Source organism: Cydia pomonella, chromosome 9 (genome assembly GCF_033807575.1).
Source record: "Cydia pomonella isolate Wapato2018A chromosome 9, ilCydPomo1, whole genome shotgun sequence".
Lineage (NCBI taxonomy): Eukaryota > Metazoa > Arthropoda > Insecta > Lepidoptera > Tortricidae > Cydia > Cydia pomonella.
In genome coordinates this window covers 21,227,737-21,247,680 of record NC_084711.1, presented here as the reverse complement: position 1 = coordinate 21,247,680, position 19,944 = coordinate 21,227,737, and the positions used below count along the sequence as shown (strand labels likewise).

The 19,944-nt window shown below is 36.2% G+C and overlaps 1 protein-coding gene across 1 annotated transcript in view; it reads left to right on the top strand.

The window, feature by feature from the left end:
• The first annotated feature begins 861 nt into the window (after positions 1 to 861).
• LOC133520947 (aquaporin AQPAn.G-like) overlaps positions 862 to 19,944 on the top strand; it is a 41,843-nt gene continuing 22,760 nt past the window's right edge. Inside the window, exon 1 of the mRNA XM_061855665.1 lies at positions 862 to 1,000. Within this exon, the coding sequence (XP_061711649.1) occupies positions 988 to 1,000 (13 nt within the window). The 5' untranslated portion in view covers positions 862 to 987. The remainder of the gene's footprint in view (positions 1,001 to 19,944) is intronic.

The following is a 19,944-nucleotide window of genomic DNA, read 5'->3' as shown; positions in this document are numbered from 1 at the left end:
CCCCACAGTAAGCTCAAGAAGGCTTGTGTTGTGGGTACCCAGACAACGATACATATAATATACAAACACTTAAATACATAGAAAACACCCATGACCCAGGAACAAATCTGTGCTCATCACACAAACAATTATACCGAGATTCGAACCCAGGACATCGGCTTCACAGGCAGGGTCACTACCAACTAGGCCAGACCGGTCGTCAAATAATGTCTGTAAAGTAAAAATTGTGAAACAAAGCTAATTTCACGTGCACAATCTGCGTAAGCACCTTTCACAACTTTTTGTCCTCTAAGGGCCTACGCTAGCTGGCGCGGGTGCACGGAGCGGACGAGCGGGTTAAGAGGCTGTCAACACCCAATGTCCTTGAAATTGATGTTACTTAAACAGTTTTTTAAGAAAGACTATTTGTTTTAGTCAAGTAAGAAAAATATATAATTCATATTAATTATATTTCAAAGACCGTGGTTGTACTCCATACATGATTGAACGAAATCGGCTCGATAGAAAATAATTGCAAAGATTGGTCTTAAAATCACAATTAAACGGTTTTATGTCTTTATTGTTTTGACTTATGGGTCTGCAATTAAAATCACAATTTCAAAACATTTATATCTAAACCGCTGTTGAGTAAAATATTACACTAATAATCCACTTTTTTTTATTTAAATATTTTTCTTATTATTCCCTTGCCCAGGCCCAGTAACATGCGACAGTGCTATCTCATTTACTCCTATACAAATAGACAGTGTGCGCGCTTTAGGTATTGACAGCCTCTTAACGAAAAATAGTATGAGCGACGCTAACTGAAGCGGACGCGTTCGGCGGATTTCACCTACAAATAGCACCCGCGTGCGAGCGCACGCGGCGGACGTCCGCGTCAGCTAGCGTAGGCCCTTAAGATTAGGCGGGAGGCTGGGCGCCGCCCGCGCATAGCGCGCATGTAACATCACAGTCCGCGTGCGACTCACAGACGCGACACACGCCGCCATGCCGCGAAACGGTCAGTACCGGTGCTCGAATTATTTACGTATTTTGTGAACTGGTCCATTAAAATTATGGCCTGGATAGTGAAAATGATTGGTCAGATGTAGAGGAGAACCATGCATGTATATATATTGTGATAATTGTGAATTCGATCTGTTAAAATTATTTCAGAATTTGTGAATTGGCTTACTAAAATATTGCCGGTAAATGAATGACTGTTATTCATAGGGTAAGGTGTATTCGGGTAATTCCGAAAGGAAAAAAAAACAATAAAAACGTGGCGGATAATTCTAAGAAAACTTTATTTGCACGTAATATATTATATGAGTGATTTGTAATGGTTTTTGGGATTACCCAATTTACGATAATACCCGAGTACACCTTACAATAAATTAACACCGCCATTCATATATTTATTATGTGAAAATTGTGAATGAAAAAAAAGACAGCCAACTCGAAATCAGGAGCCAGAGATAAAGATCGTTACCTCCATTCATGTCTAAATATTATGAAAATAGTGTATTGAAAAAAAGGCTAAAATTACGTCTAAATAAATTTACGTTTCTTACATCTACTAAAATACTAAAATATGGCCGGTGAGGTTTGAGAAAATTAAAAAAAAGAAACCTTCGTATTTAAGATGGAAAAATAGCTTTGCGATCCTAAAAAATGACGGCACTTTTTCTATGAAATTCCATTTCGGGAGAAAACGTTTTCCACTAACTAAATGTTAACAAATCACTTTGATTTTTATGTCGATCGCTTCAGCATGATATATTCTAGGTTTATGTTTCGCTTTTAAAAAAAAAATGCAAATTTTGAAAAAAGAAAAACCTATAAACCTAGTTTTTCATTGTGTCAATAACATACTAAAAAATCATGGAGAATGGAAAATATTTAGAAGCGGAACAACGTTTTCTCTTTTTGATATATATTGAATGATTGTGAGAACGGGTCTAATTAAAATTAGTCAATTGATAAGTCAAATAAAATCAGAGGTCAGTGATACGGAAAGGACCTTTACAGCGCGTTGGCTTTATTTCGTGTAAATTATCTTAAAAAGTGGCATAGTACAGTCAAGTGTAAAAATATGGGTGTACACATCTTACTCAAAAATATGTCCCATAACATCTTATTCCAGTGTAATAAGAATAAGAGCGTATTACCATATTTATGAGACGATTCTTTCGATACATATTTTTGCACTTGACTGTACATTGTGTCATTAATGGCGGTAAACAAGAATTTAGGAACGAGAGTGAATTGAAGCCCGAAGCCGAAGGCGACGGCTTAATTAACACGAGTTCGTAATTCTTGTACCGCTCGTGGAACACAAAATGTTCTTCGTCACACTTGTGAGGAAAAAAGGGAAATAAATAAAACTTCTGTATATTACAGCCCTAGGTCGAAATTTAGTATTTACAAACCGCATCGCCTAGCAAGTGTGATGAAAAAAAGTTACAGTAGTTCTAGATCGAAATAAATAAAAACACTGTTTCCAAGCAATTGTGATGAAAAATTGTTTACGTATTTGGATGCCATGCCACTGAGTAGGTATACTATACCTATAACATGGCTTCTGATTTAGTGACAATTTGAATAGGTTAGAGGTCAGAGGTATAATGATGAATCGAATCTTGAATTTGTTTTGCAAAAATTATGACTTTAAAACCGACTGCCAAATTATTTGTGCATACGTAACGTATAGTCTGTAGATTAGATCAGTACCCCTCGTGTAAATTTAATCGACATCATAACGTGACGAACGCGTTTGCGTTAAGTCTCATTTTGTATAGGATTTTGAGTTTCCAAAACGTCCCGCTTGGCGCGCTCTTTCTAAATCCAATACAAAATGAGACTAAACGCAAACGCGTACGTCACGTTTCGATATCGAATTTATTTACACTAGGGGTACTTAACCCCTGGTGTTATATTCGATAGCGTGACGTACGCGTTTGCGTTAAGTCTCGTTTTGTATGGGATTTAGAAACAACGCGCCAAGAGGGGCGTTTTGGAAACTCAAAATATGAGACTTAACGCAAAAGTGTATAAATACGTCACGTCACGCTATCGAATAAATTTACACTAGGGGTACAGGTTAATAATCGACCCCCTATTTAAAACAAGATGTTTCTTTAATTGTAATACGTTTGTTCTGGTCAAATCTTGCAAGCTTCATTACATCCACTTCCTATTATTCTATTCAGCTGAAACTTCAAATACCTAGGTATATTTAATTCACATTAATAATAATGCAAAATTATGGTACCATCGAGCTGATCTGATGATGGACACAGGAGGTAGCCGTAGGAACTCTGTGAGAAAACAACGCAACCTAATCGTACATATTTTGGTTTGATTGATTGATTCTGAAAATAGTAATGCATAAAATACAAATTGATGAATTGCTACTATTTCAGGCAGGCATATTTTTAACAATAAAATCGTACAAATAAATACATATATAAGTATTTCCTGATAATCAAATCAGCTTCTTTTTTCGGACTGTCAAAACGAAAAACCACTATGGAATTTATATGAAAACTGTGACGTCACAGTCAAGTCACCTACTTTTTATAGTTCAGAAATTCAAGTGTAATAAACACACGTAAAGTTGGTTAAATTGCAAACTGAATTCGGAAATGTTTTTTTGTAGGTAATTTAAAAAAAAATATCAAGATAGAGGTCTGATTAATTTTTTCCAATAAAATGTATAGTAATGTTAAGATTCCATAATTTTTCTTCGGTAAACTGCGAAGATAATCGATAACTTAAGTGGTTCTCGAGATATTTAGCGATGTGACAGACAGACAGAGTAGGGTTCCTTTTGTACCTTTTTGGTACGGAGCCCTAAAATATAATTAGCGAACTATGTGTTATGTGTTACAAAATCGGTTCAAATTAAGAATTTTGAGCAAAATTTATTTCTTTATTACCCAAGATCAGTTACAATTTGAATTGCTTACTCAATGAGGTCGACTAATTATTTTTTGACGACCGGTTTGGCCTAGTGGGTGGTGAAGCTGATGGTCCCGGGTTCAAATCCTGGTAAGGTTCAAATTCGTGTGATGAGCATGGATATTTGTTCCTGAGTCATGGGTGTTTTCTATGTATTTAAGTATTTATAAATATTTATATTATATTATATATATCGTTGTCTAAGTACCCTCAACACAAGCCTTATTGAGCTTACTGTGGGACTTAGTCAATTTGTGTAATAATGTCCTATTATATTTATTTATTTAATTATTTTATCAGTGTATTTAAATATATTATTTTAGTATTTAGTGTAAAATTAAATAATTATTATTTAATTAATTATTTAAACTACAATAGGCACTAAATTAATGTTATCAATCCGTGATTAATGGGGATTAAACAAATTTTATTACACTTTCGTAATAATAGTTTTGTATGGTACGGTGTGCAGATTTCTTTTAAGTTGAAGAACTGACAATAAAATTAAATAAAAAAGGAGACAAAATGTCGTTAAAAAAAAAACAACGAGTCGCACTCCGGGAGTGCCGGGAGAAGTGAAAACTTGAATATTAACGTTGTGCATTTTTGATATTTTGGAATGGTTAGGGAATAATTTGGCACGAATTACTTTAATTATCAGTATAAAAATATTGTATATGTGGTAAAATACAATATTCATTTATTGCGCTATCGTACACAAACATGACAATTTATATTACATTAAAAATGTGACACTTCAGAACTATTAAGATTATTTAACATTAAAAAGTTTATCTCTCAGAAAAATCAACTTCCATCCATAATCTCAACGACTCTTACACCATCATCATTACTAGAACCATCATGGAGTTTTTAGATCAGGTCACGTGTCCGTCTTACGAATTTTCAATTTGCCGAATCTGTCGGTCACGTGACCTGTCGCGAGTTTAACATTTTTTCCCCATCACAAAAAGTGCACAGCGCCGCTGAAGAAGTTTTCACTTCAAAAATCAATATCTGACCTACATACATATAGGGGCACACTGCGTCCGAATCTCATGCCGTTCCGAAAGCGAGAGTTGTACTATACGCAGTGTGCTATGCCTAGGGTTTGCAATCCGGATCCGAAATGTATGAAATTATCCGTATCTGGATCCGGATCCACGGATCTTCCCATACATTTCAGATCAATCGTGCAAAGCCTAGCCATGCCATATAGTCTTCAACCGTTGTTTGAGTCACACATGAATAATATTTAGTATGGATTGGGCATGTGGGGGTGTGGGGAACTGACAGAACGGGATAATCTTATGTATCTTTCAGTAGGAGTAGCAGAGAAAGCGCTATTATTGTTTGCCCTTGTCATAGTCTCACTTTTCCTTACTAAAAGTCCTAAGTGACGTAGACATTTTTTGTTGCCCACTGTTTTTTATGACCAAATAACCCGACCGAATCACATAGGTTGCTCCCGGCATGCTGTCAGGAACGCTAAAAGGCGTCTTTAATTTTGTCGCATTGCGTATGTTCTGACCCTCACGGGCGCACGCGTATAGCACATCTACGAGTATACGATCCTACCATCTATTGAGTCACACGAACTTAGTAGCCGGCGCCATGTAATCGATAATCGATTATTTTAAAACGACATTTAGAAATAATAGGAAACACTGGTGGCCTGGCGGTAAGAGCATGCGACTTGCAATTCGGAGATCGCGGGATCAAACCCCGGCTCGTACCAATGAGTTTTTCGAAACTTATGTACGAAATATCATTTGATATTTACCAGTCGCATTTCGGTGAATGAAAACATCGTGAGGAAACCGGACTAATCCCAATAAGGCCTAAGTAGTTTACCCTCTGGGTTGGAAAGTCAGATGGCAGTCGCTTTCGTAAAAACGAGTGTTCAGTTCTAGGCATTAGATGCCAAGCGGACCCCAGGCGGCATAAGCCGAGGCAAAAATGCCTGGACAACGCGAGGAAGATGATGATTCAGAAATAACATGATTTTTGTCAAAAACATTCGTGAAATATACCTAAATCTGTTAGTAGTTAATGTTGCAAAAATAGATAAGTAGTTATATTATATAAATCGTAAATAGATCCTATACTGTACACTAATGCTATTTCTTTAATGGACATCCACATGTGTTTTTATCGTTACATTTAACGTATATTTTTGAATTAAATCAACATCTTGTGACGATATTGACATTTACTTTTAACCCATCTCTAGTCTGCCATACATACTCTCGAATCTGCCAAGTTTCATTTAATTTATTGTTATTCTGTTCTGTTTGGTCATTTAGGTTACCTATATAAAAGTAATACAAATTGCTGTAAAGTTGGACTTACCTTTTTCCCGCGTTTAAGAGGCTGTCAATACCTAAAGCGCGCACACTGTCTATTTCTATAGGAGTAAATGAGATAGCACTGTCGCATGTTACTGGGCCTGGGCAAGGGAATAATAAGAAAAATATTTAAATAAAAAAAGTGGATTATTAGTGTAATATTTTACTCAACCACGGTTTAGATATAAATGTTTTGAAATTGTGATTTTAATTGCAGACCCATAAGTCAAAACAATACAGACATAAAACCGTTTAATTGTGATAATTAATATGAACATATATTTTTCTTACTTGACTAAAACAAATAGTCTTTCTTAAAAAACTGTTTAAGTAACATCAATTTCAAGGACATTGGGTGTTGACAGCCTCTTAATATGCTTATTTTTTTATTACTAAATATAATACTTGAAATTTAAAATGTATACCTTCGAAAATTACTTTGATTATAGCCCGGCTTGCTGCTGAACTTGAGTAAGAGGTGAATAAGAATAACGTAAAATAAGGAAAATTACTGCTAAATACTGATTAATTTATATGTTACGTACAGTCAGCGTCAAATACTTTGTAGCAGTCAAAGTGGCCAAATAGTTCGGTACACCATACTAAATATATGGTGTACCGAACTATTTGGCTACTTTGGTAGCTACAAAGTATTTGACGCTGACTGTACCAAAATGTTCATACCAAGTTACCAAGATTCTTGTAATGCATATCCTTTTAAAATTAGAGCGTAACTTCTATTGTACGAAAGCGGCTTTTGGTAGCGGGATCGTTTGACTCTTAATTTTTTAACCCCTTTCCACGCATAGTACGATTTATCGACCACATACGCGCCATTAAAATTTCAACTTTAGCTTTCCGATTTAAGTTTCAAATTAGATTACACTTTCAGGAAATGTTACTTGTCTTCAAATGAATCATCAATGCTGTATTAATTGGAATATATTTGGATTTTTTGGGAAAACCCTTGTAGATTGGTGCGGCCTGGAAAAGGGTTAATAATGAGAATTTCTGGACACGATAAAACAATTTAATTAAACAAAAACAAACATAGAATATAAATACTTAAGTATTCCGATTTATGATCAAATAGAAATTTTAACAATTCGTAAATAAAATACTGATTTATAAATTGGTTCAATGCATATCAAAATTAATTAAGTCTAGAAAAAGGATTTCGGAATTTGATTAGATTATTTATAAACACAATAAAAGTAATCACTAACCAATCTAATCACTGTCTGGAGATATAGTTTTTACGCCATATTTATAATAGTGAACAGCAATAAAACTATCGTTACAATTCCATTTTTATTTACGAAAGATTATAAGTTGTCACACGGAGAAGCGAATTTCGACCTAAACATAGTTTTATTAAAGCTTAAAGTTATTTGTACGTTGTTGAAGAAGAGATATCTTCACACCTGTATAGGGTTATCAAAAGTGTAATAAGTGGGAAAGTTTAAATAGTTATTTGTTTTACAAGGGGGCAAAGTTGATGTTTAACACATTCACTGCCAGACAAAAAACGGCGCACTACCCTAGAAACCGGTGGTCAGCTGCGTACAAAACAATCCGCCCAGCGGGTTGTCCGGCATCTGAACAAAGTTCACGAGCGCCCACCAGGTGGGTTCCCGGCAGTGAATGTGTTAACCGCTCGTGTTAATATTGATACCCGAGCAAGCGAAAGATTCCAAAATTGAACCACGAGTTTAGCGAGTGGTACGAGAATTGGAATCTTGAGGGTTGCGAGAGTTTCAAGGCACGAAGGTTAAACACATTTTGCCTTCGAATGAAAATTTTCACCACACCATGAAATACCAAAAAAATCAAATCAAATCAAAGCGTAATAAAAAATTTTAACATTGAAAATCATCATTTAAAAGTCAATTCTACCAGCTAACATAAGGAAACGACTCAAAATTTGCATCTGATTACTTTGCCTCCCATGTGGATAAAATGCAACTTTCTCCTTAGTTTTTGAACAATCAAGAGGGCCTTTACCAATTAGTGTGGTGAAATAGCTATTTGTGCAACAAGAGAGGAAAGTTAGTTTTTCTTGCGAGTGTTGATTTTGAGTCCTGAGTAAAGCGAAAGATTCTAAATTAGAATCTTGAGCGTAGCGAGGGACTCAAAAACACGAGACGTAAAATAACTTTGCTCTCGTGTGACACATACAACTTTTCACCTCAGTAGTAAGAACATATTAAAGGTTAAAAAAATTAAAGTTTTTGTTCCCGTATACATGGCCTTCACTAAATTAAAAAGCTACTTTGTCTCACTCCCTGAAGTGAGGAAAGTCGTACTTTCGTTTCTCCCTGGAGTGAGGAAAGTCGCACTTTCGACACTCCTTGGAGTGACGAAAGTAGGCTTATTCGAGCTGCTGAGGTGAAAAAATTTTTTTTTATCAAAACACCTTAATACACTTAATCAAGAATCCATTTCGTACTGAAAACTAGTGCGAAATTCTCGATTGTTGCAACCCTACCCTCTAGTATTTTTTAATACCATTGCAAATTTAGTGATTCCATTTCACATTGAACACACTATTTATTACGTTAGATTTTTTTACATGTAAGAAATCACTTAAGCTCTTTTTACAATAGATAATTCATTTACTTATCTTTATGGCTCTTTACCCTTAAACTGGCGGACAATCTATAGATTTGCATATTGATTTTAAACTGGTTTGGTTAGGTTTTTTCTGGTGTAGTGTTCAAGTTCAGTGTTATGGAAGGTATAGAGGCAAGGAAAAAAATCTCCATATACCAAAAAGTGTCCGAAAAATACCATAAATAGGTGGCGCTACAATACCTATAATACTTGAGAAAAAAATCGAATCATAGACAGCGCACTTCACTCCGTCAATAACGCCTAGGTTCTTAGCTACTCTAGCGCTACTCTGGAGAGATTTGGAACTATTATTTATAGCTAACTGCTGGACACTTTTGCAACAATTCTGCCTAAGGAGTTTCTGTTCCTTGCCTTTTACCTTCCATATTCAGTGTGCCGTATCTACAAGCTAGTCCAAAAATACATAGACAATTTTTTTTGTTTTTTTTTTTCTTACTTAGGTAAAGCACGACCAGAAATATATGATCATTGTCAAGAGGGCGCTGTTATTCTCATGTATAGGGTGACAGTTCAGTTTAGTATGAAAGATTTAGTTCCAATGAAATTCCGCAATATGGCGCGTGATCATATATATATTACTGGTCAGGCTTTACAGTTACACCACTTTTATAAAAAGTCGTTAAAAATTAAAACTACAATCAATCATTTAACTAAAGCCTGACCAGTAATATATGCTCACCCGCCATATTGCAGATTTTCATTGGAACTACATTTTTCATACTAAACTGAACATGAGAAATACAGCGCCCTCTTGACAATGATCATATATTTCTGGTCGGTCTTTAAAACAAAACTAAATATTAGCTCTAATACAAAAATGCAAAAATTTGTTATATTATTGATACCACGTCTGCGGGAAACAAGCATACGGCCTGCGTGGCCCCTGTTTCACCAACATGACAAGTGTGACATATGTCAAGAAAAAATTACATTGACATAATGGTCACAGTGATCATCAATATGTCATCATCATATGGCCTTTAACATCTTGACAGATTAATTTCAATGGTCATTCCTGAGCTTAAATTAAGTAACTTTGCCAGAGCTCAACGAGGAGGGGAGGTTTAGGGTCGGCAACGCGCATGTATTTCCGCGGGAGTTACAAGCGTACATCGGCTACGGAGACTGCTTACCATCAGGCGGGCCGTATGCTTGTGTGCCACCGACGTAGTATAAAAAAAAACTTTCTCAAAGAAGAAGGTATTATAAGCAACAATTTATTTATATCTGATAAGGCCCCTACCAGCGTGTACACGTGACTTAGGGCCTATTTTGATATTGATCAGTATTTATTTGCTACTAAACGCAAAGTACTATGATACTATCTCGGACGATCGATGTTCGAAATTATATGTCAAAGTTTTCAATTATTTTGTTGAATTAAATACAATGTCAATAATACCCATTTTCATGAGAAAGTAATTATTTTTCAAAGTTTTCAATTATTTGGTAAGACCCGGTAACGAAATAACACAAATAAAATTATTTTCATGAGAAAGTAATTATTTTGTTCTTAGAGGGTTATAGTAATACCCGTGTTACATACCAAACATACATAAATACATCACAAAAATAAATTTTTTTAAGTACGCCATTTAGTTTACATAAATGTACTTAGCCAAAACCCTAAAGTTAACGGAGTTACAAAAACACGGTGTATAACTATAATGATAATGAAAAAAAAGATATTCAAAATGTATTTATTCACAAAACGTTATAAATTAGTATTGTATAAGTGTTTCTGCGACGTGCTAACGGTACTCAGTATTAAACTTATCGCATACGGATTACCATCGAATACGGTATTCAAAGTCCAAAATAACAATTGATATTCTAATGAAACAACTGAATGTTTACTAAATTCGCGACCAATACAAATTAAGCGCTTCACACACCAATAGTACTGCTATTTAATTTTATCAAAGAGAATTGATTGTAATAGAGAAGTAGTCTAAGAAAAAAACGTACCCTTTATTTTAACATCCAAAACAGATGGCGCTGTACTGCGCCATATATTTTGCGATCACTGAATTGTGAAACGTCAACTTTTGACAATCAGCGGCGGTATCATGGTCGCATTTTTATCACTTGTCATATCATGCGTCACTTTCGCACTTATATACTTGTTAGAACGTGACAGGCATGATGACATTGATGACAGATGATAGAAAAACCGACCATCTTAACCCTACAGAGTTACTGCTAAATGTATGGAGCTGTACAGCGCCATCTCGTTTGCCTGTCAAATTAGAAGCACGAAATTGTCTTAGATGTTACGCATCTTACTTAATCAATGTATTGCACATTTATTCACATTTCACACATTCACATATTATAACCGTAAATTAAATTACTCGTCTCTTTTTATTACTCGTAAAATGACATAAACGGTACAGTCAGCATCTGATATTCCGGATAACTTTTCCAAATATAGATAAGTTTCTAAAATTCGCGCTCAAAAGTATATCTTTTACAGTCTTAGTTGTTATATATTAAAGACAGCACTTTTTGTTAAGCTGTTACAGAATGGTAGATACTTATGAAACGTTATTTGATCCGCTACTTTTGATGCTGACTGTACAACAGTAAACAGAAATATTTTTCGCAGAATCGTGTTTATTTTCATTCTGAACTTTCAAGATAAAAGAGTGTGAAAAAAATTAATGGGTCTAGAGGAAAAGCGCCTTAAAACCTTAAGTTAGCTCATTTTACTTAAAGGAAATTTTGTATTATTTTAAAAAAGAAACAAAAAGGCATTCAAAGATGTTTTGTAATTCGCTTGTCTAAAAATATTTTTGTGTACTAAATATTCGATTTTATGGATATTTTGTACGACAGACGAGTGTAAGACCTAATGTTTCTTGGAATAGAATATAGTTATGCTTCTTTTTAGAAATAATGTAATGTATATTTTAATTTAAATGAGCTAACTTAACGTTTTAAGGGACTTTCTCTCCAGGGCCCATTAATTTTTTGCACCTTGTAAAGTGGTTAAATAAAATAATAAATAAATAAATATTATAGGACATTATTACACAAATTGACTAAGTCCCACAGTAAGCTCAATAAGGCTTGTGTTGAGGGTACTTACACAATGATATATATAATATATAAATATTTATAAATACTTAAATACATAGAAAACACCCACGACTCAGGAACAAATATCCATGCTCATCACACGAATAAATGCCCTTACCAGGATTGAACCCGGAACCATCGGCTTCGTAGGCAGGGTCACTACCCACTAGGTCAGACTGGTCTAGTCTAGTGGTTAGAGTGGTTAGTATGTAAACATGAGTCCTCCAAGGGTAATTACATTTTTATTAATTATAATAATGATCAGTTCGCGTTCGTTCACCAAACGATTATTAAGAAAATAATGTGTATAATAAATAATATCGTGTTATAAACTCATTTGATAATAATAATGGGTACTGCGTAGTGCGTAGGCAGTACACGACTATGGAATGCTAAATGCCACATTTGCGTATTGATATCAAACTGGTTTGGTTAGGTATGTATTTTTTGTGGTGTAGTGTTCAAGTTCAGTGTGCCGTGTCTACAATCTAGGCCAAAAATACATAGATACATATATTTTTATGAATATTTTGTTTAACTTACAAGTCTTTTACAAAAAGTCTTTCAAAATTAAAACCTCAATCATATTATCATAAAAAACAAACTTTTGTTATATATTTTTTATACTACGTTGGTGGCAAAGAAGCATACGGCCTGCCTGATTTTAAGCAGTCTCCGTAGCCTATGAACGCCTGCAACTCCAGAGGTGTTACATGCGCGTTGCCGACCGTTGCGGCGGCGGCAAATCATCAATATACGCCGCAGTAAAAACTTTTGTAGCATATTTTTTTACAAATTGGAGTCGCATCCAAAGCTTAAAAATATATATTTGATTTGATATTGCCTTGTTTTTACTGTAGAGCATCTCGTTCATGAGTACATATATTTACGAGTATGATACGTTTTTTTTCAAAGTAGTAATTGTATAACCTCAAAAGTGGTAACTTGTTTCTCCAAAATTAAATCTGTAAATCATAGTGTCGTTTACATATTGTACCGCAATATTAGATATCATAGGAACCCTAGCATTTCGGAAGCAAAAAATAATTGCCACTAATTTTTGAGGTTAGAAAAATTCTAACAATTTAAAAAACGGGGTATAATCAATATTAGTTCGTGAAATTGCCAGGAATTTTAAAATTTGGTCAAATTATTATAATAAGTTTCGATTCACCTTGAGCTCCGACTTTGCCTAAAATGAGATCGATCTATCTATAGATCGTGTCATTCACGAAGACGCATGCCTTGACTAGTATTGCCATGTTATTAAAGGTTAGATTTGACAAATCTGCGCGCCATCGTGGATGACACGAACTAATTCGTTGCTACTTAGCCGGCAATTATATAAGATCGCATGCCATTTGTTGCTATGTCTGGGGGCCTACCGTGAACAACGAAGTTCGCAAATGGCGGCCATCTTTCTCTTTTACTCCGGTTAAAATTAGTTCGCAGGCTCGTTCATACTTACAACACACATTTTAACCAGGTGGATATTTTTGGCTGCAGTACTGGTGTACCTATATAAAAAAACTTATAATAGATGTACTTAGAGACAATAGAGACCATAACTAAATGTAACATCTACTTATATGAAGCGAAAAAAATAGTAACTATTCAATATTAACGTAACACTGCATGCACTGTTAACTGTTAAGCGTTAAAGATTATTTTATCTTCTTCATGAATTTATCAATGTCAATGCCTCCCGGAGCCTTAAGCTCCAGTGTTGTAAAACTTGTAAAACAAATGCTCCGAATAATCTAACTAATTGTACCTAATTAATAAGTGGTGAACGGTGTTGGTCACACATACTGTAAACAGTGTTTAAAATACTTTAAGTGCTTAAATAACTTTAAGCCTTTCTTGTAGTGACTGTTTACCTAAATAAATTATAAAAAAAAAACGTAATTAGAGTGACAGAAAGAGATGCCCGTAATTTGACAACTTCGGTATTTGCAGTAGGCTCTCTGTAGAAGACTTTATCAAACAAAATCGAACGAACGTCGCTAGTGTATCCCTGCCTTAGAGGTCAATGTACGAAATTATTCATACCCGGTGACCGCAATGTTTATTTAAAGATAACGGTTATCTTTATCTGAATTCATCGGATTGATAATTGATAATTTAGCCCTTCACATGCCCAATTCTGATAAGATATATTTTACTGATTGAGTAAAAGTAATGATACATAGCATGAGACGTGATTTTAACTGACCCCCTTATTGCATTTCTGATAGTGATAGGAGTTATAACCAAAATATTTCAGACATTTCAGTAGATAGATATATAGATAGACAGATAAATCATTTATTTGACAAAAACAAAAATAATTTCACTAACAAAAAAATTAAGTTTTTTTTTCTGGCAATATGTATTTATCCATCCCCCACATCGACTATTCGGCCGAATACCGAATACCTATTACACCTACTTATGAAGAAAAAATAGCTGTAGTAGTAGTAATCGCTTTATTGCACGCAACACAGGTTTACAAAAATAAATTACAGTAATGGAAGTACAAAGGCGAACTTATCTCTATAAGGGAACTCTTCCAGCTAACCTTCAGTAAGTGTATCACTAACCATTATATTTAATAAGTATTAAAAATGTCCTATTAGATAGTTACGAATGATGATTTTTTTCCGAGAAGTTTATTTTATTTACATCAGAGGCTAGATTTGGTTGGCTCTGACAAGTATGTCGTATATTAGTAGTAAATTAATGAGCAAAAAACTTAATTTTCATAATAAGTAAATGTCACTCAAAATATCACATCTGAAAATATCGACACGAAAAATGTGCCAAAAATATGTATAAAGTTATAAACCACCTTAATATATGGGCAATAAAGTCGTGTACCTATACATATTTTTGGCACTTTTTCGTTTCGATATTTTCACACGTGACCGTACACATGTTTTACCAAATATTTGGCGCTTCCACCGAGCGTGTGGCCGAATATTTGGCGCTTCCGCCGAGCGTGTGGCCGAATATTCGGCCGCCGAAACCACTATTCGTGGCATCTCTAGTTAATAACATGACCTATAAATTATTTTGTGGTTTCCAGTTATTTTGTAATTTTCACGCACTGTTGACGGTTATTAAGATAACTACTTAGATAACTACTCTTTGACAAGGACGGTACCTGCGGGGACAACAACATTTCCTGATGTTTATCACTACCATTAACCAGAAGCAAGGGCGTAGTCTATCCACGCCAAATTTCAACTTTCTAGCACTATCACAGAGCAAAGCTGCGGACAGAGGGACTGACAAACAGATGGATATTGCGAAACTATAAGGGTTCCTAGTTTACTACGGAGCCCTAAAACATAACCAATTTTGAGCTTTATATGTTAGCGGTGCGGAAGCGGTGGTGGCCGAGTGGATATGACGTCCGACTTTCAATCCGGAGGTCGCGGGTTCAAATCCTGGCTCGTAACAATTAGTTTTTCGGAACTTATGTACGAAATATCATTTGATATTTACCACTAGCTTTTCGGTGAAGGAAAACATCATGAGGAAACCTGCATACATCTGCGAAGAAATTCAAAGGTGTATGTGAAGTCCCCAATCCGCATTGGGCTAGCGTGGGGACTATAGCCCGAGCCCTCTCGCACATGAGAGGAGGCCTGTGCCCAGCAGTGGGACGTATATGGCGCTCAATACGAATTCGTTGCGTTTGGCGTAGAGACACTTGGTTCGTGGGGCAGAGGGGCACAGATACTCCACAAGGCGCTGGGCAAGCGGCTGAGGGAGGCAACGGGCGACCCCCGCACGGGCAGCTTTCTCGCGCAGAGAATTGCAATCGCAATCCAGCGCGGGAACGCTGCCTGCGTGATGGGCACCCTACCAAGGGCGCAAAATTTTGATAGGTATTTTTAATTTTTAGCTTTAGTTATTTTAATTGTAGTTAGATTTAGTTTATTATTCATGTTGTGAAATTTTTGTATTTTAATAAGTATTGTTAACTCAATAAAAAAATTATTATTATTATTATATATATATAAGGTAAGGTAAGGCGGCTTTTCATATTTTCCAGTTCGCTAATCTATAATAAATAATATTAGGATAATAGCTTTATTAGACGTTCATAAGCGCACTGTAATATGCCTACTTAAAAATAATCTTTTTCTTTATCATTCATGCGAATACAAATACCTAAATAATTTTGATTTAATCCGAAATTGTTGGCAGCAAATGAAATGAGCCATATGAAAAACACAGAGGCAATGGCTGGTTGTAGCTTTTATTACCATTTTGTCATGTATGCAATCATATTTAATGTATATGAATTCTCATCATTTGCATATGAACTCCTCAACCCTGAGAAGAACTAAAGCGAGGACTTCAATTCCAATGTAAAGCTCAACGAGTGGGGGTCGGCGGGTTTAGGGTCGGCAACGCGCATGTAACTCCTCTGGAGTTGCAGGCGTACATAGGCTACGGACACTGCTGACCATCAGGTGGGCCGTATGCTTGTTTGCCACCGACGTAGTATTAAAAAAAAATACTGTACGCGAAACCTGGTTTGTTTGCAAAGACCTAATGACAATTAAAACTCCGTTGGTGAACAAAATGCTTAAAGCTAATCCGTCGTATCTTTCGGCCTAACTCGATCACAAAACGCTTACTTATGGAGAATAACCGGACAAGCAGTCAAGCACCCATACACAAAACGATCCAGACGCGGAAATGGCATTGGATTGCGGAAACCCGCCTATCCAAAGTGGCCTTGACCTGGAAAATGCCGGGCAAACGGAAACATGGTCGCCCTAAATTTAACTGGCGCCGTTCTGTGGAGCAAGAGCTTGGGGATGGGGTGGGTGGTGGGTGGGAGGAGATTAATGTATCGGAATGAGAAATGGGAACGAAGAGTTGCGTGATTATTTCCATACATTATTTATGATTCAATGGGCGTTTTAAATAAATTAGCTTCATTTGTCTAGGCGCGTGACATAGATGGATGTCATCAGGATACGTCTATCGAAGAAACATTAAAATCTAAGACAATTTTGTGCTTCGAATTTGACAGGTAAACAAGATGGCGCTGCATCAGTGACCGCAAAATATATGGCGCAGTACAGCGCCATCTGTTTTGTTTTGGATGTCAAACTAAGGGGCACGTTTTTTTCTTAGACTTTACCTCTCTATTATTTACAATCAATTAATACTCTTTGCATCTATTCTACTTGGAATTTCATAAGACATATGACGGTTTATCTCACTATGGATTCATAAATCATAGAGCATTCATAATGGAGTCGCCTTTCGCTCGATCCCAATACTTTGGGGACGTAAAGTACAGTCGTACAAATATGTGAGCGCGAAAGTGACGGGCATAGTGACAAGTGATTAAAATGGAACCATGACGTAAAAAAATTTGACTTTAAAATAAAAATATCCTTAGCTTTTGGGAGCAAGAAAACAAGTTGGTTTGTGGACTTTGACCCAGATGTTTGTGAAGTGAAATGCACTCACGTTTATAAATACTCGTGTTTTCAGCTTCACCGAAATAATATCAGCATTCGGGCCACCCATTGACATATATCTAATGACGGGCCTTACAGACACTAAGAATGCTGCTAGTTCAGTAGTGTAACTCACGAATTCGAGCAAATCGTGTAGTCAAACGCAACTCGTTGCGAGCAATCGCGCGCGTGATGCGATCAACCAATCGCGTTGTGGCGTTAGACTGCACGATTGGCTCAAATTCGTGTGCGTGACACCGCTGTAAGCTACCGGTCGCCTTCACCGCGGCCCCGAAACCTGGCCCCGCTCAAACGGTACCAGGCTAGGGGTCGTGGGATTGGGTAACGATCGGTAGCGAAGAGCTGGCCTACACCAGCAACACACACCGGCCCCCACACGACGGCCAACAGCCGAAAGGCGGAAGCGGCCACTCATACCTCCCGTGAGGGAGGTATCGAATGACATCCATCCATCCATCTTATTTCCCGTAAGGCCCGTTTTTAGATATACATCATATGTCAATGGGCCTACCCCAATTCACATAAAGGACTAATCACAATTCACAACAAATCCGTCCATCCGTCTCGTTTACACTATTACTAATAGAATAGGACGGGTAATGTTATCGTCAAAATGCCGTAAAGATGTCAAGCAATAACATTATTTCAAAATGGGTGTAAAATATAAATACAGAGGCCGTCTCCCACGCGGCGTCAAACCGACGTCTCATGCATATTAATTTTCGTTTACGTAATATCGTATTATAATATTGATTTGTGGCTTACAGGCTAATTCGAATTTTAGTTATTAAATCTCATTCCAATATGATATTAATTTAATACTGCGGCGGCATTATGGTCGCATTTTTATCACTTGTCATATCATGCGTCACTTTCGCACTTACATACGTGTTAGAATGTGACAGGCATGATGACAGAGGGCTTACCGCGAACCACGTTCGACGTGTTGTCTCCCTGTCACACTTACGTAAGAATTTACTAGTGCGACAGAGAGGCTACACGTCGAACGTGGTTCGCGGTAGGCCCTCAGATGATAGAAAACCGACCGTCTTAGCCCTACTGATCTGTTTAAAAACCGGACAAGTGCGAGTCGGACTCAGCGAGGTACATACTTTTTAGTATTTGTTGTTATAGCGGCAACAGACAGCTGAAATTTTCACAAACATTTGTGAAAATTTCAGCTGTCTAGCTATCACGGTTTATGAGTTACAGCCTAGTGACAAACTGACAGACAGACAGACGGAGAGATGCTCTTAGTAACAGCGGGGCCCTAGACCCCGCTGTCCGTCTGTCTGTCTGTCTGTCCGTCTGTCACTAGGCTGTATGTCTTTTATCCTTTGGGTACGAGACCCTAAAAAGGAACGTTTTTGGATTCGAGTTTTAGTTATTATAGATCTCATTGCAATATGATATAAAAAATTAAAATTCATTTATTTCAGACAATTGACAATTGATCTGATACTGATCTGTCAGTGTCAAAAGTGACGTTTTTGGTTGAAGGTTGACATAATGCGCAATTCAGCAGGTCCTCTAAAGGAGATCGGAACCATCTCATATTCGAATGTCATATCCATGAATGTATATCGGTATCACATTATATTGTTGGAATTGGCCTGTTAGTAGGTGGAGACAGGATGTCGGGGGCGAAGGTAAAATATATAAAAATTCTGTGCCATTTTTATTGCCGACTGTACTTCTGTTCACATATCTACCATCGTCCACGGTGTCCTAACAAATGTGTAATTTTATTTTATTTACTCAATAAAAAATACATAGCAATATTCATTTTGCATATTTTTCGCCAAACTGTATGACAGTGTAAAACCTTAAGTATTACAAAGATATAATTAGTACAATTCGAACACACAATACAATCCTAGTTGACCACGTAACCCTAAACAGCGAGTCTAAAAGTTACAGGGAAACCGATTTGAACATTGTTATTTCTCATTATTACTTGAATCTGGATTTGTGACTAGAACTAATATTTTAATAATTATAGTATTATTGCTTTATTTTAATTGTAAGAATTTCCTAGTATTACGTAAATGCTATTTTGTGTTTGAATATGTATTTATTTTAGTAATTAAGTAGGATTAGAATATCAATAATGTTGCTATGCCCTGACAGGGTAACCATGCATGCACTCAATACATGTTAACACCTTAATGTCCTTAATGTAACCATGGTTCTGCAATAAACGAAATAAGAAATAAGAACATTCAAACTGGAGTCAGTTAGATCTCATTTTGACATTCAGTAAGTTTGAAGAAACATTTTCTTTTATTTAATGTTGCCTACATCGGCAAGTAAAACGAGATAAAAGCTCGTTTAAGTGCCAACGGCGGTATCATTGCCGCATTTTTATCACTTGTCATGTCATGCGTCACTTTCACACTTACATACCTACTTGTTAGAACGTGACGGTCATGGTGACAGATGATCAA